A 23,722-nucleotide genomic window follows, 5' to 3' on the forward strand; every position below is an offset into this window, starting at 1 on the left:
GGATTGAACTCTCAACCCTGGGTTTAGCAGGCCAATGCTAAAACCATTGAGATGTTCCAGCAGCTCCATAAAGTATCCCTGTACAATGGGTGTATTCCCAGGGGGCTCCTGTTTAAATCCCTGGAGGAACTGAAAACACAAGAGAGAACCGAACCCAGGGTCTTGGCCTCTTTTGGTGCTTAAAGAGCCCATTGCGCTTTTCATAAGAGTAGGAATGTTGCAAATTGCATTAAAGCAGAAGGTGTCTAGTTAGCTGAAAATTCCGTCTGCAATTTTTGGTTGGATATGGCTTTCTTCTTTGCTGTTGTGGAATGTTGCCTCATGCTGATTGCTTCGTTCCACCCTAGATGTGGCTCCCTTTTATGTGCTGGGTGATAAAGTGACCCTTTTGTCCTTTACCTGCTTCACTGGGTGTTGTATGACTTAATTAAGCGAAGTTTGTAAAGTTCATTGAAATCACCAAACAAAGAACTTTATATAAAAGTGAAGTATTACTATACAGTGCTTCACACCTAGTCTAGAAGGCAAGCTGCAGTATTTGTAAAAATGAAACACGCTGGAAATGATTCAAAACAATTGCTAACCCATTTCGTCCCATATAAGTCCTTATGCGATGTGATTATTGCAGGAGTGTGTGAGTGCTTTTAGACAATGCATGCTGTGCTGGCGAATGTGCAAGGCTTTGATTCTGTGTTTAGATTTTTCCTTCTTAGAAGTTCAGAATCTCTCAATCAAAATAAATCCACTCTTGTTTTAGTTTCCTAGCCACATGGGTTCCAGCGTGGCTAGAGCCATACCACACACTCTGAACTATCATCGGTATCCTGTCCGTCTGTGCTGAAAGCACCAGTCTAGTCAGGAACAGCTCTGCTGATTGCAGAGCAGCAAAACACATGACCCTAATGCTGTTAGACAGCATTTGCATAGGACGAGTCTACTGTGAAAACTGCCATATCAAGCAAATGGTTTTCAGAATCAGCACAAAATCCTGTAGTCAAAAATCTTCACAACAGCACTTTCAATTAAGCTTCCCAAATCCCCAAACCAAACAACCACTCCACCCCTTTATTATCAGCATGCGCCTGCCCTACGCAGTGTCACAGAGAATCTCTCCAGTTTTTACCGTATTCATTTGCTAGTGAAACTTTACTCCCATCAGTGAGAGACTGTAGATCACACTATTTTTTAAAGGTCTGTTTTGCCCTTGATGAATACATGAACGGTAACTCTTATTAGCATCGCTGAAACTCTATGTTGGGTTTCTCTAGGGTGCCTGTCACCATGGTACCCAACTGCCACGTATGCCTTTGTATCAAGGGGGAGATTGGACCCCTTCATTTTCAAATGAAATATTTGCTGTAGAGGACAAGGGTGTCTTATGGGATTTGTAATAAGATACGGTGCCTGGTTTATATACTCACGCACAATGCAATGATGAAGCAAGCTGGAGAAAAGCAAATTGCTAAGGCTGCTCCTATAGCCTCTTGTGATGTTAAAGTTGTTGGGATTTAAAAAAAAAACTCCGGAGAGGTTTAGATGCCTTGGGAAATTCTATAGCCTTATAGGAAACGGTGACATGGCAACAGAAGGCCTCCACTTGGACTCATGCAGCAAGATGAAATTGGATGGGGGAGGGGAGATGTATACCTGAGCAAGACCATGGAGATTTGGAGGCTATCCAGAAGCATCTGGGAAGCATTAGAAAGTTCGGCCTGCATCAAACATGCTGCATGAGAACAGGAGGAAACTCCTTGAAATGATCTTTCTTTAATCATTAGAGATTCTGGGGCAGCCTCTGTGCTGCCTCTCCCTGCTTAGGCATAGAATGGATCAGTGTGGCAGAAGTTAGGCACTAGTGACTTTCAAACAGAGCATAATATTCTTCACTTCCTGTCCCAAACTCTGGTGTAGTGTTGCTGTGCGCTGTTATCTAACCACTGTGGTTCGCTCCAGAGCTGGGTGCATGTCACTGGTGGGTAAAGTGATTGCTATCCCAAGTAAAAGAGCCTGTCATTGCTCGGAGCAGGAAGCAGGGACTGTATATGTACTGGCTGTGTGTCCAGCAAACTGTCTTCCCCTCCATATCTCTGCTATTGGGCTGCCCCCACTTGCAGCTTTTACCAAGGACATAGCCAGGTCCACCCAAATCTGAGCAGGGGTCTAGTGCTGCCACAGTGGCCCGGAGCGTCACTTGGGCACCTGAACTCCAGGACGGAGCTATGGGCCTGCCCTTCAGCTCTGGCAGCTCTGCCTTGCCATTTTCTGAGCCAGCCCATGCGCATGCCCACCTCGGCAGGTGAAGCCCCGTGTCTGGAAGCACCAGGCTAGGAAGAGGGTGTGGCGTTGGGGGAGAAGCTGAGCTAGCAGGTGCTTGGGGGCTGCCCATTGACCTGTGGCGCTCTCTGCACAGCTCATCCCCTGCACAGCGGAAGGCAGCAGTGAGGCTGGTCTCTCTGCAGAGCTCCCAGGAGAGGATGCACTTTGCTGGGCAACTCAGTACAGAGTCCAGGCCAAGTTGTGCCCACAGGCAAGCCCCTGTTCATGCCCCCACAGCGCAGCTGGAGCTGACCCCACACAGGGGGCCATACAGCCCTCAGGAGACGCAAGCCCCCAGTTGAAGGCCAGCAGCCCATACCCTTCAATGAGGCAACAGTTCTTTCTCTTCCCCTGCTGCAGAGTCAGGGCACAGCCGAGGGGACCAGCAGTCCCCACCCCGGCCAGGCTGCACACCCAGCCAGCATGGCCAGTGAGTAGCACAGCCTGTCATTGCCCGTCCTCCTGAAAGTCGGGACTAGCGCATCTGTAGGAGCTGGCCCTCACAAAGGGAGAGTGGGGAGAAGGCAGGACCACATCTCACAGCCTGCACTCCCCAGCCAGTAGCGTTGTGTGTATGCAGAGGGGCAGCACACCCTGCACCGTTCCTTAGGGAGGTATCGTGCCCATATAAAAGTCATAATGTGTCCCAGAAGCTCCCACTGGGGCGGGGCAGCTTTGCCCCAATCCCAACTCAGAGCTGAGCCTGAGTGGCACAGTCCAGCCCACAGTACGGAGACATGCCTGGACCAAAACTGAATAGAATCATGTAATACAGGGCTGGAAGGGACCTCAGGAGATCACCTAGTCCAGCCCCCTGTGCTGAGGCAGGATCAAGTGAACCTAGGACCAGCCCTGACAGGTGTTCGTCCAATCTCCAGTGATGGGGATTCCACTTCCTTTGAAAGCCTATTCCAGGGCTTAACGACCTTTATGGTTTGAATGCTTTTCCTAATATCTAACCTAAATCTCTCTTGCTGAAGATTAAGCCCATTACTTCTTGTTCTACCTTCAGTGGACCTGGAGAACAATTGATCACAGTAAGATCTCTGTATAACAGCCCCTAACATGTTTGAAGACTGTTATCCCCTTAGTCTTCTTTTCACAAGACTAAACATGTCCAGTTTTTTAAACCTTTCCTTGTAGGTCAGGTTTTCTAAACTGTTTCTCATTTTTGTTCCTCTCCCCCCAGATGCTCTCCAATTTGTCCACATCTTTCTTAAAAACATCAGAATGGCCATTCTGGGTCAGATCAAAGGTCCTTCTAGCCCAGAATCCTGTCTTTTAAAAGTGACCAATGCCAGGTTCTTCAAAGGGAATGGACAGAGCAGGTATTCAAGTTCTTAAAGTGTGATGACCTGAATTGGTCATAGTACTCCAGCTGAGGCCTCAGCAGTGCTGAGTAGAGCAGGAAAATTACCTCCCTGGTCTTCCATAAGACATTCCTGTTAAAACACACCACAATGATAGTTGCCCTTTTTTGCGACTATATCACATTGTTCACTCATATTCAATTTGTGATCTACTATAATCTCCAGATCTTTTTCTGCAGTGCCACCACCTAGCCAGTTATTCTCCATTTTGTAGATGTGCATTTGATTTTTCCTTCCTAAGTGTAGTACCTTGCACTTGTCTTTATTGAATTCCAACTTGTTGAATGCAGACTAATTCTCTAGTTCGTTGTGGTCATTTTCATTCTAATCCTGTCCTCCAAAATGTTTGCAACCTCTCCCAGTTTGGTGTTATCTGCAAATTTTATAAGCGTGCTCTTCACTCCATTATCCAAGTCATTAATGAAAATGTGGACTATTACTGGAGCCAGGATTGATCCCTGCACGACCCTACTAGATACGCACTTCCAGTTTGATGGTGAACCATTCCTAACTACTTTTTGAGGATGGTCTTTCAACAAGTGGTGTATCTACCTTATAGTAATTTCATCTAGACCACAGCTCCCTGGTTTGCTTATGAGAATGTCAAGCGGGGCTGTGACAAAAACCTTACTAAAATCAAGATAGATCATGTCTCCTGCTTCTCCACTATCCACTAGGCTGGTAACCCTGTATAAGAAGGAAATTAGTTTGGTTTGGCATGATTTATTCTTGACAAACCTATGCTGGCTATTCCTTATAATCCTGTTATCCTCCAGGTGCTTACAAATTGATTGTTTAATCATTTGTTCCAATATCTTTCCAGGTAGAAATTCCAATCTGTAGCCGAAGTTTGCAGCTTGGCCCTGCCTCTAATAAAGCATGTAGGACTTTGATAGTAAGTCTCCCATCCTTAAGTCCAATACACTCTGCATGCTTCCCTGTCCTTCTCGTAATACAGTTTGATACACAGTTTCAGGGCTATGATACATATCATCATCTGGTGTAGATCCACTGACTTCCATGAAACAGCATCCACTGACGCCAGCTGAAGATCTGGCCCTGTGAATTAAATATATGGTACGGTTACTGAAAGCCTGTGTTGTGCATAACCCCAAACAGCCTACTCAGCTAATAAAAGCGGCTACATCACCTAAATGTGTGAATGTGTAAGCGGTACAATAGGCACAACAGACAGCACTGAAATGGGTATTTTAAGAATTAAGTCCTGATTTGCCCTTCAAGAATAATTCACACATTCTGTTGCTTCCAGCATCTGGGTCAGTTTGGTCAGTCTCCTAGGAACCCACACTGATTTTTTTTTCCTGCAGATCACATTAGTTTCAACCATAAAGAAATTCATAAATTCATAGATTCTAGGACTGAAAGGGACCTCGAGAGGTCGAGTCCAGTCCTTTGCCTTCATGGCAGGACCAAATACTGTCTAGACCATCGCTGATAGATATTTCTCTAACCTACTCTTAAATAGCTCCAGAGATGGAGATTCCACAAGCTCCCTAGGTAATTTATTCCAGTGTTTAACCACCCTGACAGTTAGGAACTTTTTCCTAATGTCCAACCCAAACCTCCCTTGCTGCAGTTTAAGCCCATTGCTTCTTGTTCTATCCTTAGAGGCTAAGATGAGCAAGTTTTCTCCCTCCTCCTGAAGACACCCTTTTAGATACCTTAAAACGACTATCATGTCCCTTCTCAGTCTTCTCTTTTCCAAACTAAACAAACCCAGTTCTTTCAGCCTTCCATTATAGGTCATGTTCTCTAGACCTTTAATCATTCTTGTTGCTCTTCTCTGGACCCTCTCCAATTTCTCCATATCTTTCTTGAAATGCGGTCCACAGAACTGGACACAATATTGTCCAGTTCTCCTGTATAATTCAGCCAAACTTCCTGCAAACATTTTCTCATTAGGCTGGTTTGTTCTCTTGTAAAAATTACCACTCACATCCACGTCCACATCCACAAAGGAATTCTACTGGAAACATTTGTGGAAAACATGATGAGGTGAAAGGCTGGTGACCTCAAAAATATTAGATTTTTTTTTATGATTTGTTAAAAAGAATTAAGTCAGCCGTAGAAGAGGTCAAGAGCTACTCAGACACCTTCAGAGAAAAGGATTTATTATTAATTCTGTTACATTAGTGTCTAGATGTCCTAAGCAAGATCATTGTCCCAGGCACTGTACAAACACGTAGTGAGACACAGTCCTACCCCAGAGAGCTTGCAGTCTGAGTAGACACGCCAGAAAAAGGGTGGGAAGGGCCATAAAGAAGTGAAGTGACTTGACAACTGGTGGTGTGAGACCACTGCCTATCGTGCTGACACCTTGTGCTTCCCCATCTGTCTGTATCCAGCTGTTGTCTCTTGTCTGAGACTTAAACTGTAGCTCTTTGGGGCAGGCACCACATGTTCTGTTTGTACAGCCCCCAGCACAGTGAGGTCCTAGTCCACAACTAGGGCTTCTATGGTAATACAGATAAACTAATAATAACGTCTGAGATCATGTGGCAGATCAGTGCTGGAACAGAGGTTAGAACTCTGACTCCCACTCCTGTTCCCTAGACCACACCGTCTCTTGGTCACTGTGGATTTTCACACTAAAAATTGGGACTAATATGGGAGCGGCGGGCAGGGAGTGATGTCTGGTCGAAGGTATCAAAACACAGAGAGAGATGCTTGAAACTCCATCAGCCAAGCATCCCAATGTTGGATGCTCTGCAAATGTCTGCAAAAACATACTCCTTTCTCAGACTCCTCATCCTCCCTCCCTCCCAACCCCTCACCTCTTTCTTCTACTACTACTTCCTATTCACTTGTTCTGCTGAGGTGTCTAGGAACCTCATTGCTAGGCACTGTGTCTTGTCATTAATGTACACTGTAAGCTCTTCAGGTCTCTTTAACTACGTTTGTCCAGTGCCTAGCACAATGGCACCTCACTCCCTCATTACAGTCTCTGGGCATTACTGTCATCCAAATAACAATTCATTATGAAGCCCATACATATGCAGTAAGGACAGTATACCACTGTCAAGTCCATTCATGTCATTTCCATTGGCACAGCTAGTAGATTGTCTTCCCCTTGCCCACCCCCATTTGCAATGAATGCAGAAAGCAGCGCATTGCTCTTTACATTTCTGTGTTAAGCTGGCACATTGATCAAGTGCCTTCCAAGACACCTAAAGCCACTTCCCGGCGTTCGGTACGCACAACATGTCAACCTCGCAGTCAGGAGTCACAAGCGGCTGAGCAGAACATTCTGAGTGACTTCAGGGTTCCCTCTATTAGCAGCAGTTGCAGTCAGCTCTAGGCAGAAACTGATCTATTAGATCTATTAGCCTGTGCAATAGTCTCCCAAGGGAAGCGATGGAAGCCCCATCACTTGACTCATTTTATCCTAGTCTGGACAAAGCACTAGGAAGATGTACTGCAGGGAACAATCCTGAGCTGGCAGAGGGTGGAGCAGGTGTCCTGATGGGATAGATCATTCATTTATTTATTATTTATTCCATTTCTATAGCTCTTATCATCTTGAGATGTTTATCACAGTTACATTAAAAGTACAGATGTCGGACAGGAGCAACAAACACTTCCCAGATCCAACCATAAGGAAAGTTGGATGGGCAGCAAGGCCCTGATCCAGATAAGCACTTCAGCACATGCTTAACTTAGCAAGATGAACTTGAGCGGGTGCTTAAAGTTAAGCATGTGTTTAACTGCTTTGCTGAATGGAAGCCTATGTGGTAAGGAGCCATGCAGGTGGGAAGGAAGAAGCATTTTCACCCAAATGCAGAGTATTTTGCAAACTGAGCAGCATTTGAGATTTCTGACCTTGTGACCAATGACTCTTTGGCAACGTCTCAGACTAAGAAAATAGGTCATGATGAAAAACATGCTAGCTGTTCATGGTCCACCCTAGCCCTGGAACCTAAACTAACTAACTTGCCTTAAAGGGGTTAAACTCTCGCTATACTAGTGTTTGGAAATGGGTGTTGTTAAAATGCGCCACACAACCTGTTTTCCTAGGCGGGCTCTGTTTGAAGGGTGGGTGGGTGAAATAATTGAAATGGCAAAACACAAATATTGAAATATCCTGATGCTTTGAAACAATGTCAGATTCATGAAAGGAAGAAAGGGGAGTGGAATGTCCACGTTTCCTTTGTTTTTCAAAAGAATATAGACACTTATTATTTTCAGAGAGGAAAGCAATCGGTGACAGAAAACAACACAGCAATCATTCTGGTGAGGAAACCGGTATGTCCAGGAAAGAAATTCCTTATCTCAGGATACTGCTGAAAGTAGGCTCTTGAGGCCAGCGTTTCTAAAACATATACCACTGGTGAGCTGATCCAGAAGTCAGTTGGGTAGTATGCTGATTAGCTAAAAGTACAGTGTCAGACCAAGAATCTATTCTAACTACATGGTCAAATACTAAGTAGTTTAGACATGGGTCTTCCCATTTGAGAATCTTGGCTTTGTACTGTAAATGGACGTAAGGGTATAAGGAGACAGACGGAGAAAGTTCACTTGGCCCTGATTTCAGCAAGGCCTATCAAAAACAAAAGGGTGTAAGCACATGCTTTGTTGAATCTGGGCCTTTACGTCCCTTGGTGTTGGTGGAAGAAACAACCTGTGCAGAAAATCACTTGGGGAAGATTCTCAAAAGTTTGTAAGTGCCTTGGGAGCCCAGAGTGTGTCTACACTGCAGTGGGGACAGCATCGCCAAGCTAGTTTTGATCCAACTAGTTGCTAAAAACACAGCAGCATAGTCACAGCCGCATGGAGTAACCTCTTGCCTACGTACCCACGGTGCCAGGCAGTATTGTAACTTGGGCAGCTAGCTCATCCTGCCACTCGTGTTGCCACGGCTACAGTGCTATTGCTAATGAGCTAGCTCAATCACGGCTAGCTTGGGGGTGCCCACATGTGCTGCAGTCGTGTCTCACAATTGCTGTGGAGACACGCCCTGAGTCCTATAGGCACAAATGGCGCCCTTCCTGCGTTAGGAAGAAAAGGATCCATCCGTAGGCCAAGAGTTCTTTTGGCAGCTGTCAAGGTAAAACAGTGAACTCAGCAGCTCCTGGGGCAGTATTGCTCAAAACGTAAGGAGAGGTGTCAAGAGGAAATGCTGGGGACAGAGGACACTCAAACGCTCAGGCGAGGGAACACATCACTCCTGGGATTTGATCTATATTTGCTCTTTGTTTAATTTCATCCCGTTATTTCTATTTAACTCCACTTGTACACCTTAATAATTTCTCCCCTTGTTGCTGCTCCCATCCTGCAGACAGTGAAGTTATTCCCCTTAGGCTATACATATTTTTTGTTTTAATCTTTCCTCCCAAGAAGTCAATCCTCCTAACTAATCACTTACTCATTTTTGTTATAGATCTCTCTTCCCTCTTATTTGTTGCTATCTTCTTAGCATTGATATTCACAGAAATGTCTGCAATATTCTGCATTCCCGGCCCTTTAAAATGCTTCCTGTTGTGCAGAGGCTGCCCAGCCCTGCCAGGTGAAGTTCACTGAATAACACTGAAGGCCTGTTTATAGCCACGCCACCACCATGCCCTTCCTGCAGGAGAGGAGGAATTTTAAAGGGCTAGGACTGTAACTGGAACTTCACCAATGTGAGGTCACGCCCCTGGTCTGGGATGTAATGGTCTCATCAGTGTATGGAACACACAATCCCACTGTGGGTTTTTTTTTTCTTACCATTAAGAACTAATGTAAAAAGCTGCACAAAGGAAGCCGTCTGCATTACACGTAAGTTGCATATAGCCTGCAAAACCAGGAACAATACTACAATTTAAGCTGTGAATAGCTGTGAATGAAAGAAGATTAACCCACAGAGTGCCCCTGGGTTTAGTGTGTTCTTACTCCAAAATGGCACCAGGACTCCTTAGGACTTGCTGCTAAACTATTATTTAGCTCACCGGTTCCTAATCATCGTTAGCCTCTTCTACCAAAGAGCCTAGATATTTTATTATAATAGAACAAATATGAAAACAATATTTTGCATTTCTGTGTTGCTTTCTGCCGGGGAATCTCAGAGCAGTTTACAGATGTGAGAAACACTATCTACTTGAACTCTAGTGCGATAAACCCTAAGTGATAGAAGTATTTCCAATTGTGCCAATTTTTTTAGCTCTACAGTCACTTTTTCCTCTCTCTTGAAAATGTTTCTTCTCTCCTTTGGTGCTACATGAAAGATCCATACAAACAGCAGGGGCAAATGGCTGACTAACAGACTGTACAAAGCAGTGAAAATGACTATGCACAAAGGCCCTGATTCTGAAAAGCATGTAAACACGTGCCTCACTTTAAACACATGTGTAAGTGTTTTCCCTAATAGGGATTGTAGGCCAGTGGGCTGACCCACCGGCTGGGGAAGATGAATCACTCTCAGTCCTTTTTCTCAGGGCTTTCTTTTAATAAGTCAAAAACCAAAGGATTCCAGAAGTAAACAAGTCCCTCAGAACAATAGACCTCAAAGGCCTGGGACTTTTCTGGCTTAGCCAGCTGGGAGGGGAAGGTTGCACTGTTCCCCAAGGTAATCACTTCCCTTCTACTTCTGTATCCTTATGCCAGACGGCCATGTGACAAGCAGGGGTCTGGGTTAACCTCTTCTACGCTGGCGTGTGTGGAGCACCTGCCCATCTTGTCACAGAGGTGCTTTCTTGAATTAGGGCCAAAGTGCTGGTAAAAGCACAAAGTAAACCAAAATCTTTTTTTCTCTCTCATCTCTTCCAGATCTAGCAATTTAGGAGTCCCAGTACCACCAGTCAGTTAAAAGTTTTCAGACAGGAGCATGATTTTTAAGCCAATAGTATCCCTTTAATCAAGGAATCAATCTCTCCTTCCTCTTTCCTTCAATGGATCTGTCCAAACAACAGGCTCTGGTGACAGGTTTTTGTGTATTCAGTACAGTAATTACCTCCTGTACATGCAGCAAGCATTTAAGAAATATTCTGCTTCCAATTATAATTTTTTATTTGAGTCACAGAAGAATACACTGTATCCTCTTTATTTCTGCAGTCAACTGCTAATGAAATGTGCCAGGGATATTTATAGAACTGCCACTGTAGATAGCATTTGCATTTTGTGCCTTTGAGTTATTTAGTGTGGCAGTTTTCACCTACAGGATTTTATTTTTTTTTCTTTTTGAAGAGCAGCTGAAAGGGGATCGCTTTGCAACTGTTTCTTTTTTTAAAGAACATTATTTGTGTTGGATTCAACAGTTCTGTGAGCCCTGCACACTCTTGGTAATTTACTGGCAGGTTGACCTGTGACCAGAATTTAACGGAGCATTCGGGTGTGCTTCCAGGGTATGATGGGGACAGTCTGTAGGACTCTTGGAGCCAGTGTTTGGCATTAGAGTCCAGATGAATGGAAAAGAGGTGAGCTGCTAAAATGGTTCACATAACAGTGCAAAACAACTACCAGCCTCTCTACGTAATACTTTCCTCAGAAATGCACTATGTAAATATTTGGCCAGCCGTCGCCAAATAAGATTTAAAGCTTTATGTTGATGTCAAACAAAGGTAGCTAGAAAATCTTTCCTTAATGCAAAAGGCCAAGATCTAAGAGAGTCAGCAAGTAACTTTTAAGAGGAATTTACTTTCTGCTGTGATGAAATACTCTGGGATGAACAAATGTGTGTGTAGTTCTCACATAGCACTTTTCACCCCTAGATCTCAAAGCACTTGGCAAAAGAGGTCAGTATAGTTATCTTCATTTTACAAATGGCAAAACTGAGGCAGAGAGGTGAGGTAACTTGTCTGTGGTCACCTAGCCTACCAGCAGTAGAGCCAGGAATTGTCAGTCTAATGCTTTACCCGCTAGACCACACTGCCTCAGAGATTATATACCACTGTTCTGGACCATCCCTGACAGGTGTTTGTCTAACCTGTTCTTAAAAACCTCCAATAATGGAAATTCTACAACCTCCCTAGGTAATTTGTTCCAGTGCTTAACTACCTTGACAGGAAGATTTTCCTAATGTCCAATCTAAATCTCACTTGCTGCAATTTAAGGCCATTACTTCTCATCCTGTCCTCAGTGAATAATCAGAATGATTTATCACCCTCCTCTTTCTAACAACCTTTTATGTACTTGAAGACTGTTATCATGTCCATTCCCCCCCGCCCCCAGTCTTCTCTTCTCCAGACTAAACAAACCCATTTTTTTCAATTTTCCCTCATAGGTCATGTTTTCTAGACCGTTAATAATTTTTGTTGCTCTCCTGTGGTCTTTCTCCAGTTTGTCCACATCTTTCCTGAAATGTGGTGCCCAGAACTTGACACCATATTCCAGCTGAGGTCTTATCAGTGCTGAGTAGAGTGGAAGAATTACTTCTCAGGTCTTGCTTACAACACTCCTGCTAATACATAGGCACTAAAAGCCCAGATCCTCCAAGTATTCAGGCTTCCAACATCCATTGGAAGTTAAAAGCCTAAATACCTCGGAGTATCTGAGCCTAAAGCCCTGCCACAAATTAACGAAATCCAAACAGATGCTCTCCCTAGCAAGCAGCAGGTACAACTCTTGAGCTGAGTGTGAAAGTAATAAATCCTACAGTATTAAATGACACTCCAGAGCATAATTTCCTGCCCAGCTCAGAACAAAGTCCAGCTTTGAAGTATTCATGAACAGGGATCCTAGTTTTCCATGATAAAACCCCCCAAAATTCTCTGATAAAAAACCATAAGAATCTGTGTTTTCCCATGATTAAAATGAAATGCTGAACTTTAGTTTTCCTAGCCATAATATATATATATATATATATATATATATATATATATATATATATATATATATATATATATATATATATATATATCAGTTGAACATAATGTTTTAAGCACATTTGAAGCCTATCAGTGCCATCGATCATTATAATAAAATAAAATTAATAGAATTGCAATTCAGCTGAAGCCCCAAGCCCTGCTGCCCAGGGCTCGGGCTGTCAGCCCCAGTTTGGTTAATCCAGAGAGCTGGATAACAGAAGCTCGGATAAATGGGGTTCTACTATATATGTTTTTATTCTTTCACAAAATGTAAAAACTAAAGATTCTCTAAAAATGCAAATTCGATGTTTTTCCGTGGCAAATGGATTTCTAGGATCCCTGTTCATGAACAATTTCTTATGCTCAGACATGTTTTCCTTCACCATCAAGCATACTTGTCTTCTACCCATAATCCTCCCTTTCTTAATCTTCTTCCCCTTCCCCCTTGGAATACTCCAAATGCTTTTAGTAGCTAAGAGAATGTAAATCCCCACTCTCCCTTTCTGCTTTGAGCTCCCTGTGCCCCTCTCGTAGTAGCAAGATCTTATTGATGGAGTTTAAAGACCTTGTGCCACTCTTTGCAGGATCTCCCATCAAACACCTCTGCTGTTGAGCAATTGTTAAAGCTTAGTGACCTCCTGCTCCCTGGTTCCATCTGTTGAGCATTGCCATTGATTTCTCTTCTCTTGTTATGTGACAATCCAAAGCTGCTCCTTGGTTCATCTCCTGAGAGACCATGGAGGCACCGGCCCAATGGAGAAGACACTGTGGCATTGCAACTTTGCGAGAGGCAGACGCAGTAGCCTCAGTGCAGCCAGAATGTGCTGGATCAGTTCTCTCTTGCGGTGCTATGAAATGCTCCTGCTTCTCACTCCAACACACTAATAGAGCTTCTTTTACTTTGTTGCTGGAAAATAGCTTTCAGTGTGAGCAGGTGCCCTCGTGGAATTGGAAACAAGCAGGAATATGGGCATTGCCATAATGTCTTAGCTCATAACTAGTCTGGAAGTCCTGCCTTTTTCACTGGTCAGTACCTGTTGTTTCAGAGGAAAGAAAAACCACATAATACACTTAGCGTGGGATCCTGATCTTTAGGGAAAAGTCTGTAAGAAATCCCTGGGCATGTAGCAACTTCACAGTGCTGCACATCTCAGCCACACTGAATTTCAAGATAACAGCAGGACTAGAACTCAGCTCCTCCTGCTCCAAATCCTCCTTTCCTTATGAGCTCCATTTGCGGTCACAATAAAAGGTCTATGGCAGTCAACTGAAAAGTTCTGGTTCTGCCCAGTAGAGGGCAGCAGTACCCATGCCCATTAGCCAGTTCATTACATTGTGATTCCAATCTCAGAGGCGATATGAAGCGTAGGAATCTACTGACATTATAAAATTTGTGCATGAGCTCTTCACATGCAGGTCAGGATGGATAAAAATTGAGAATTTTTTGACAAAATCAAAATCAGATTTTTTTGTTTTATTTAAATTATATTTTTTCTTTTAATTTTAAACAGGTTTATATTTAAAATCTGAATTTAATACAAAATGCTTGAAGGCCTAAATTTATTACAATCCCTTTAAAATATTCCAATAAAAAATAAAGATGCTGAATTCAGGAGCCTCTGTCAAAGACTTTGAGTTAAAACCTGATTTTCTATATAAAGAAAGAATCAAGGGAGAAATCAGCTAACTTTTGAGGTCAAGCTTTATAAATACTGCGCAGGAGGTCAGCCTAAGTAACTTCGGAGACTGTCTGTCTCATTTTCAAGAGACTTAGGCAAATAGGAAGTTAAGCTCCAGCCACTTTCACTTAGGCATATTTGAAAATTTTCCCAGGCTGACCTGAAATAATCGGTGTAATTCATTGACTACAGTTAATCCCTCTTTTTAATAAATCATTTCGTTGTAATGTGAAACATGTTTTCATAAGAAAAGTTTATATATCCAAAACACTTCAAGTTGTTTTCTTTAATAAAAATACATTTCATATGTTGTTTTGTGTGTTCAATTAAATTCCAGGTACCACCCTAATGCAGTAGCTTGACACAAAGCAGGAGCAGAAAGTTGATTATCTAGTACAGTGGTCCACAATCTTTTTTGTCTGGCGGGTGCTGGACGACGAGCCACCAAGGACTGTGGCTGGTGGACCAGCATCTGCCAAAATGCCGCTGAGAAGCGGCAACATCAGAAGGCGTCGCTGCCAAAATGCCGCCGAAAATCAGCAGCTCTGGACATTGCTGCTTTTTGGCGGCATTTCGGCGGATGCTTGTCTGCCGGCCAGTACGCAGGCGCAGATAGCTGCCCCGTTGGGCTCCATGGAACCCGCCGGGCACAGCGTTGGGGACCACTGATCTAGTAAATAAGCAATATATCATTCATCATTTTCTAACATACTAAAAATGGACACTTAATAAGCATCTGAGAATATTAAGCTACATATTTGCTTATATAAATGAATATAGTGATAGTATACTTCTTAGGTAGCAAAATGGTGTGCCAAATCTAGTGTAAATGCTCTATTTTGTTGTAAATTAACAAGTTTTAATGATTATATCAACCAATGAGAATGCACCTTTCTTTAGAAAAGAACTGAAGTGCAAAAGGAAAACTTGATTAAAATTAATTAGTTAAATAGTGGCTTTTCATGGGGTAATTTTAAATCATAATTAAAGTTGTGATTTGTATTGCCTTCATTTAAAATCAGTCCACCCTGATATATATACTATGTGATCATACTATATATAAACTATTACATATCCCTTGGAGTCTGCTAGGTAGTTTGCAATTGCCAGTCTAACATGAAAGCTACTCAGATGCTCTGGTGATAAGCAATATTGCAAAACCCAAAGATACATTAACTTTTCCTACATTTTTCCCATCTCTGCAAGTGATCAAAATATGCACAACACTTTGCACCTAATTGAGATTCTGTGTCATGCACAATATCTTTAACTTATTTTTGAATTCCAGGAGACCATCTGTTTGCGTTAGGGAAAACCTAAACCTAAAACAAAACCAACTATGAGGTTACAAAATTAAGGAGCAGGAAGCTATAAAGTTCCAGTTGAAAACAGCCTTTTTTGAGCTATGATAGTGCAAAACCAAAAACATCTGCACATTTAAAAAACAAAAACCCCTCTCATTTTAAAAAGTGCTGCTGTGATCTAGTAGATTATAGACAGCTCGGAGAATCAGGGGAATCGGATTGTGTTTCCGTCTCTGCCACTGCTTCAAGGTGTGGCCCTGAGCAAGTCCCTTACCTGTTTTCTGCCTCAATTAATTGAACAGGTAAAACTGGGATATACGTGCTTCTCCACCTTTTTTAGATGTGGCATAGCCCCATCTTGTGGACCGTGCAGGTATCGGACAGGAAATAGGCTAGAGAGAGACATGGAGACAGACTATTTTGGAGTTCTCCAAGTAAGACATTGAATCCAATCTTCTCCATTATGTTGCTGATGAAACAGTTAAATGAAAGCCTTTTGCTAAAACCTGAGAATCCCTGCTTGCTCAGGAATACTACATAAGGCACTCTGAGACCTATGGGGAAGAAGTGCTATTGGACACACACATTTCCTTCTTGTCTGAGGCCTTAAATGGCAAGCCTGGAGCACATCTTTACAGCTGAGTTAAAAACCATTTAAATACAAACAGGGTTTGTAGAGCACATCTCACTCATCAGGCAACATAACCAATGTAGAGCAATATTTTGCATGCCATTACTTACCAGAGAAATATCTTGTAGCAAGACAGTTTGTAGCCATGGCGGTAACCAATTGACATTTATGAGAAATCTTGTGTTACAAAGGATTTTCTTTGTTGAATGCCAGAGCTCCAATTGTGCCTAAGAAACAGGAATTAGTTAGCATTGTTGGTATTCAAAAGACATTCTGGTATAACTAGCAACACAGACAAAGCCTGGAGGATTTTCAGTGATGTTTGTACATGCCTGTGGTGGTAAATCTTATGGGTTGGTGGTAACTGAAAAGAAAAGGTGCCTTTGGCTAATATTGCCGATTATAAAGCTAACCTTTAGGAGCTGAATGTTGCAGAGTGCTCTGTGAAATTGGAGTAGGGTGTGGTTTTAAGCCCATGGAATCCTGACAGCACGGGTCTAAAGGCAAAGCTGTCCTTGGTTAACCTATCGGGCTCAAGTATCCTGGTTCCTGTGGTTCAGACCTCTGATCTTCAAGTAAGCTCTGCTATCTCCCACTCGTAGAGCTGAGCTACTCCTGGAGGAAGTGTCTGCTTTACAGGTATAAGACCTCAGACGCATTGTGAAGATTGCATCCTGCGGAGATTGTAGCTCACTCTGGGCTCACTTGAGGATTCTGTTTCAGCAACACCTACAGAGCTTGTCAGGGCATGAAATATTATTGAATTGTATATAGAATCCTCTCAATATACAGAAATCTACCTTGGCCTTAAGATAAGAATATTCTTAATTCTGCGTTACCCTTAACAAGTCAACTTGGAAAGTGCTGCTATGAGGCTTTCCCTGCATGACTTGCATTGACTTTAAAGGGAGCAGCCAAGCCACTGCCTTAGTCCCTGAGAGTGTCTGTATGATAGAGGACTGGAAGTTTCAAAAGCGCCTACATGACTTTGGCACAAGTGCCACCAACGGCCAATAGATCTATTCACATGTCTAAAGTTACGCATGTATTTCAGTGCTTTGCTGAATTGGATTCTGAATGCCTAACAGTGCATAGAGATCTCACACTTTTGGCCATAGTGGCTTGTCCATAGGGGCACTCTGTAAAATTCCTGACTGGCCATGGAGAAGCTTCCCTGACACCATGGAAGTATTCTCGTGTATTTCAATGCAGCCACAGTCTACATGAATTTGGAAGAGGCCCAGTCTACAGTTAAATTTTAGTGGTATCATTATGTCTGTGAATAGTTGTACTTGTATAAAGCACCTTTATATCAATATCGCTGTCCCCACATTGGGGGTGTAGTACTATTTTAATTATACCAGTGTAGGTAAACTGGTACAACTTTCTAGTGTAGCTGAGCGCAGGTGGGAAAGATCCAGGCCAAATTTATCCCTCGTGTAATGCCAGTGAATTCAGTAGGGTTATACCATGAAAGAACTTGATCTGCCAGCCTTTAAACTATTTCAGCTATGGTTGAATCTTTGCTTTGATGCACCGACCACTTCCTTGTAACTTGTACAGAAGTTTCCTCTGGCACTGCTTGGTGGCCAAGCAAAGCACCAAAGATGGGGGCAGACGTATGAAACGTCTGGGCTGTCTCCCATAGTCTGTGCGGGACTAGCGGCCTCTCTTGTTCACTCCACACCTTTGCTTCTCTCTTGCAGATGACAGAGGGCCGCCGATGTCAAGTGCACCTCCTCGATGACAGGAAGCTGGAACTTCTCGTGCAGGTAATAAATTGTCTCCACTGATGGCAGCATTTGCCACAGCTCTGAATTCTGGGCTATATGAAGTAAATTGGGCTTGCAGCAAGCTCCCTGCTATTCGGCTACTTTGTGCTGGGATCCTCTTGAATCTTGCAAGCTAAGCAGCATCAACCTGGGCCTGGACTTTAGAGAATGGGAGACATCCAGGGAGCTGCAGGAAGTGCTAGCAGTGATTCATTAGCTGGCACTCTTCACTATGTGTCAGAGCATGACCAGTGCTCCAAAATGGTGCTGAAGCCATTGTCTTTTGGGTGGGATGGAAAACCAAAGTCAGGGCCGCTTGTGGTCCTTAATAATCCCATGACACCTTCTGAGGCATTAACCATCAAGTCCTGGCTAAATTTCAGCTCCAGGAACAACATTCTCCCTACCTAAAATTCCCTCTGCAGTGTCAATTTTACGCATACTGTTCTTCACTTCCTAAATCATCGCTGGGTGATGTTAAACTGCTCTCGGAGATGGCAGTGCTTCAGTCGTGGGTGAAGTGACCCGCACATACGTAGTCTGCATGTCAGTTTAGGTTTATAGTACATGCTTCAGGATAAAAGGCAATATATGGAAATGTAAGAGGTGATTTATCTTTGGAGATATTTCAGAATATACCTATTGGGATTCATGAATATGCTTTAAACATGTGTGCAGTCCAACTAGAGCTATTGCATTCTTCTGATTGCTGGGGTTTGAACTTACATCTCCCAGATATCTGTTTTAAATCTTTGGCTACTTTTTCTGATTCTTCTGTACTATTGTAGAGTAACCACCCTGAGGTCCCAGTCAGGATCAGAGCATTATTGTACACAGCACCATACAAAAACATCACCCCTACCCCCCATAATCTGACTCCCAAACTAAACCCTGCAGTTTGATGAGAGATCACTCAGCAGTAGGTTGGAAATCTCTGGGCTAGCCTGCCTTAATTGCATAAGACCTGTGAGGGCCCACGGGAGATAGGTTCTTAGTACAGATGCTTCACTCTGTATGCTTGGGAATTCTGAAGGTACATCACCAGTCAGGATTGAGCTCCTTCTAGAAAAGCAGGAGCTGACAGTTCATGCCACCTGTCATAGGAAAGGGAGCATTTCCTGATCGTCACAGTAAGGTCCCAGGTTTGACCTGTCACAGGGTGGCTGGCCCTTCGGATCAAGGGGAGACTGCTACTGAAGCAGGCTAGCTCCTGCAGGAGGCCCTGGAGCATGGCATGACTCTCAGACAAATGGCCTGTGAAGTGGAATAGACAGATGGACGCCCCTGTAGAAGACCCTGGGCTCGGGGAAGGGATGATTGATGTGCTGTGCTAGTTTGATGTGGAAGAAGTACAGCTGAAATCCTGGGAAAGGGGCCTGACCCAGACCCTGGGCATGGTGTCACTCCTTGCTGGGCTGAGGGGACAGGCCAGCAGCCTACAGGGTCTAGATCCTAATGCTAATGAAGTGATGTGATGTTACTAACAGAGCATGTGTGCACCCACCTGCTGCAATGACTCCTGCGCCTGTCAGAAACCCTCTGGGTCCTTCTGCTCACTGTCTACTGACTAAGGTCCTGGTCCCGCAAGTCTTTGAGCAGGTCACGGGAGGCTGGGTGAGGTGATTGGCCTATAGCGGTCGTGTGAGTGGAGGAGGCGACATGTGGGCACATGGCCTCCACACTGAATTGGAATAAGCTTCCAGCCCCACCTCCTCATACACCTGTCCTCTTGCCCAGAGTAATGAAATTGGCCGGGGGTGGGCTGAGAGTGACAGAAATGTCTGAGGAAATCTGTGCTTACCTTTGATCCTCCTCATGATAATGAATGGCTGAGATACATGCCCCTTGCTTAGCCATGAACCTGCTGCTCAGCAGGAATAATTCGGTAGCCATTCAACACAGCTCTCATTACTACAGAGCTGGGTTCCCCTGCTCTTCCTTTCCTGTTTAGCACTTTTTTTACCTTTCATTTACATGTGTAACGCTCCCCATCTACACTGGGCAGGATCAGTACCTAAACGCAGCATCTCTTTAAGGTACAGTAGCACACATAACAAATCGACACTTGACAAGATATTCTTCATCTGCACACTCTTAATATCCAGGCATACAGGTGTATGAAGTGCAGACCCTGCTAGGATTTCCCTAATGTCCATAGATCTGCTAGCTCAGTTTGTAGAATTCATTCATTGACTAGAAGGTAACATAAAAGGTAACGTATTTCCAATAATATGCCCATTTCTTGGACAGGAAGCTATACCACTATATAGCTACAGAAAGACAGAAACTGAACCAGCGTTTCAAAAGTGTTCAGCACCCACAATTAGGAGTAGATCTTTCAAAAGAATCAAGCTGGTAGGAAAACGCCAATTATTTTCCACAGGAAATTTTAAAACATTCTTGCTTTCATCAAAATTTCCCATGAAAATGTTAGTTTCCCATTGAAAAATCAGAAACCAAAAAAGAAGTTAGTTTTTTTCAAAACCATTTTGTTGTTGTTTTTTATAAATGTTTTCTGTTTTTTAATCCCAAAACTGGAAAAGTCTGATAAAAATGTTCCCAATGCAAGCTGCTGGGTGCTAAGTTCTTGTGAAAAATCTGGCTACTTATTAGGTGCCTAAATCGGTATCTGAGCTTTCTTGAAAATCAGAACCTGATTGCAGCTGCTGATCCCTCTGGAAATTCTGCCCTGGCTCTCAGAGATCTCCAAAGGGTTAATAATAAGAATTAGAAAAATGACTTTCCTCTTACAAATGCTACTAGCCTCCTTACAAGCAGCACTAGAAACAGGAAATGAAACTTCCCATAGCACTCAAATTAATGTCCGGCAGCTGATAAGCTTGGGGTGGGCAGGATGAGTGTTTGCTTTGCTATAGCAAACAGGGAGAAGATGAATGGGGTCTTTTGGAAGGAGTTTGAATCACAGGAAATGCATTTCAGCACTGATTTGTAGGTGACTCTGGAAGATTGTTCAAAAATCGTAGGCAACAAAAAATAAAGGGTAAAATTTTCAAACGCACCTAAGTCCCATTTTAAAAAGGGATGTAGGTGTCTTTCAATGAGAGTTGGGCTCCTAAGCACCTAAGTCACTTGTGAAAATGGGACTTGGGTTCCTAAGTCACTTGAGGATACATTTATACAGCCTGCGGCGGCCCATAACAGCAAGCTGCCAGCCAGGGCTGACAGGTGTGGGTTAGGGGTTTGTGCTAGTGCTCTAAGAAGAGCTCTGTAGAGAGCACTTTGACTTTGCGATTCAGGCTTGAACTCAGGCTCTGAAGCCTAGGGAGAGGGACGGGCTTCAGAACCCGAGCTCTAGCCCAATCCACACCTCTGAAGTGCTATCTACACAGTTAGTTTTAGAGCACTAGCACAAGCCCCACAAACCCAAGTCTTTCAACCTGAGCAAGCTGTGTAGACCTACCCTCAGGAGCCTCTGGAAATGTTACCCAGAGTCTCTAGATTAACAAACCTATATGAATATTGCAAGCTGCTCTAACGAGGCACTGTTCACAATTTTAATAATTACAGCTAGAGGCATATTGCAGGAAGTACACAGAGTGTACCAGGGAAGAACACTGATGGTTTTCCTGTGGCAGTACTGGCGACTCTTTTTATTTGCTTACTTACCAGCAACATTTTGTTTACAAGAAAGTTTACGGAAGGAGAAACTGTCATAACCATCGGTGCATATGTGACTGTTCAGGAGGCCATCTTAAAACGTTTGTTGAATTGTGGAGTCATTGAATCTAAAAGCAGAACCACCACCATATGCCTGAAGTGATTGCTCACAGGGTTCGAATGGCAATGACCAATTATCATAACCTGATGTAAATAACACTGTAAATCATAGTAAATAGGTTGCTGGTGACCCATTGGCTGGGCTTGGGCCATGCAAAACCATCCGTTAGATATTTTCAAATAACGTGCCATCTTGTAAAGTGAGAAGTCTTATCATGGAAAGTTAATGACTGAACAAAGGGATTACATTTTCTTTATAACTGATCTTTGCAAGTAGTTCACCCAGCTCAGGGCTGCCCACAGGATTTCGGGAGCCTGGGGTCTTCGGCAGGGGGGGCCCCCCACTTCAGCGGTAATTCGGCAGCAGGGGGTCCCTCTGTTCCGGGCCCTGCCACCGAAGTGCCTTGAAGACCTGCGGTGGGGGCCCCCCCACCGCCGAATTACCACCAAAGCGGGACCCACCGCCAAAGTGCAGCCGGGTCTTTGGTCGTAGTTCGGCGGCGGGGGGTCCTTCCGTTCCGGGACCCGCCGCCAAAGTGTAGCCGGGTCTTTGGCGGTAATTCGGTAGCAGGAGGCCCCCGCAGTGGGTCTTCAGGGCACTTCGTTCGGCGGGTCCTAGAATGGAAGGAGCCCCTGCCGCCGAATTACCGCTAAAGCGGGGGCCCCGTGCTGCCGAAGACCCCAGGCCGGCGAAGACCAGGAGCGGAAGAAGCTCCGGGGGCCCGGGCCCCGCAAGAGTTTTCTGGGGCCCCTGGAGCGAGTGCAGGACCCTGCTCCAGGGGCCCCAAAAAGCTCTTGTGGAGGCCCCTGAGGGGCCCAGGGCCTGGGGCAAATTGCCCCACTTGCCTCCCCCCCTCTGGGCAGCCCTGACCCAGCTCTGTGAATAACACTTTGGGGCTTATATAGCCCCTTTCATCTGAAGATCTCAAAGAGTCTTCCACTTTACTTCCAATTCTCTAGCATTTTACTGATTCTTTAGCTCATCATATTTATAAAGGGATGTAGAGAACAGGTTGCTTTTAGTTAGAGCAAGGAGCTGGGAAGCAGGGATTAATTATTACCTCTGCCACTGACTTTCTTTGTAGACTTGGACAAGACTTCCCTTTACATTTGTCTATCTATAAAATGGGGGTAATACCACCTGTCTCACAGGGGTCTTGAGGCTTGATTATTTGGGGCTAGATTGTGAGACCCTTATTCTGACTGAGTAGCACCTGACTCCTTCCGAAGTCCCGTTGTTTCCAGTGAGATTACTAAAGTACTCTGTGTAAGTAAGGGAATCACAGTCTGGCCCTTGTCGTCTGGCAATTGCTCCGAGATCCTTAGATAAAAAAGACCATGTAAATTCTAAGTGTTTTTATTATTCCATAGCTGAAAGCTGTGTCCAATACAATATTTAAATACAGTGCTCTCTGCATCATATCTAAGATTTCTGGATGCCACTTAGAAGCAAGATTTACTTCTGGGTAACCCTATGCCAGAGTGTAAATTGAGGATTAACTGCTATATGTTTGCATCTGATGAAAAAGACTCATCCACCCCACCCCAGCTCTGGTACCTAGCAGCCTGAATGGCAGTACTGTTGCCTTTAACCACGGTTAGGGCCCTACCAAATTCACGGCCATGAAAAACCGTGAAATCTGGTCTCCCCCCGTGAAATGTGGCCTTTTGTGTGCTTTTACCCTATACTATACAGACTTCACGGGGAGAACAGCGTTTCTCAAATTGGGGGTCCTTACCCAAAAGGGAGTTGCAGGGGGCTCACAAGGTTATTTTAGGGGGCTCGTGATATTGCCACTCTTACTTGTGTGCTGCCTTTGGAGCTGAGCAGCTGGAGAGTGGTGGCTATTTGCCAGGCGCCCAGTTCTGAAGGCAGCGCCCCCGCCAGCAGCAGTGCAGAAGTAAGGATGGCAATACCATACAATGCCATTTTTATTTCTGTGCTGCTGCTGGCGGCAACTCTGCCTTCAGAGCTGGGATCCCAGCCAGCAGCCACTGCTCTCCAGCTCCTGGCTCTGAAGGCATCGCCACCACCAGCAGCAGCGCAGAAGTAAGGGTAGCAGTACTGCAACCCCCCTTACAATAACCTTGCGACCCCCTCTCACACACAGACA

At 44.2% G+C, this 23,722-nt stretch overlaps 1 protein-coding gene across 6 annotated transcripts in view; it reads left to right on the forward strand.

The window, feature by feature from the left end:
• The window catches only part of FRMD4A (FERM domain containing 4A), a 410,751-nt gene that overhangs the window by 199,048 nt on the left and 187,981 nt on the right, over window positions 1–23,722 (forward strand). For all 6 annotated transcript variants that reach the window (XM_030565719.1, XM_030565643.1, XM_030565594.1 and 3 more), the window contains exon 2: window positions 17,805–17,870. In XM_030565719.1, the coding sequence (XP_030421579.1) occupies window positions 17,805–17,870 (66 nt within the window). The remainder of the gene's footprint in view (window positions 1–17,804; window positions 17,871–23,722) is intronic.

Source organism: Gopherus evgoodei, chromosome 1, assembly GCF_007399415.2.
Source record: "Gopherus evgoodei ecotype Sinaloan lineage chromosome 1, rGopEvg1_v1.p, whole genome shotgun sequence".
NCBI lineage: Eukaryota > Metazoa > Chordata > Testudines > Testudinidae > Gopherus > Gopherus evgoodei.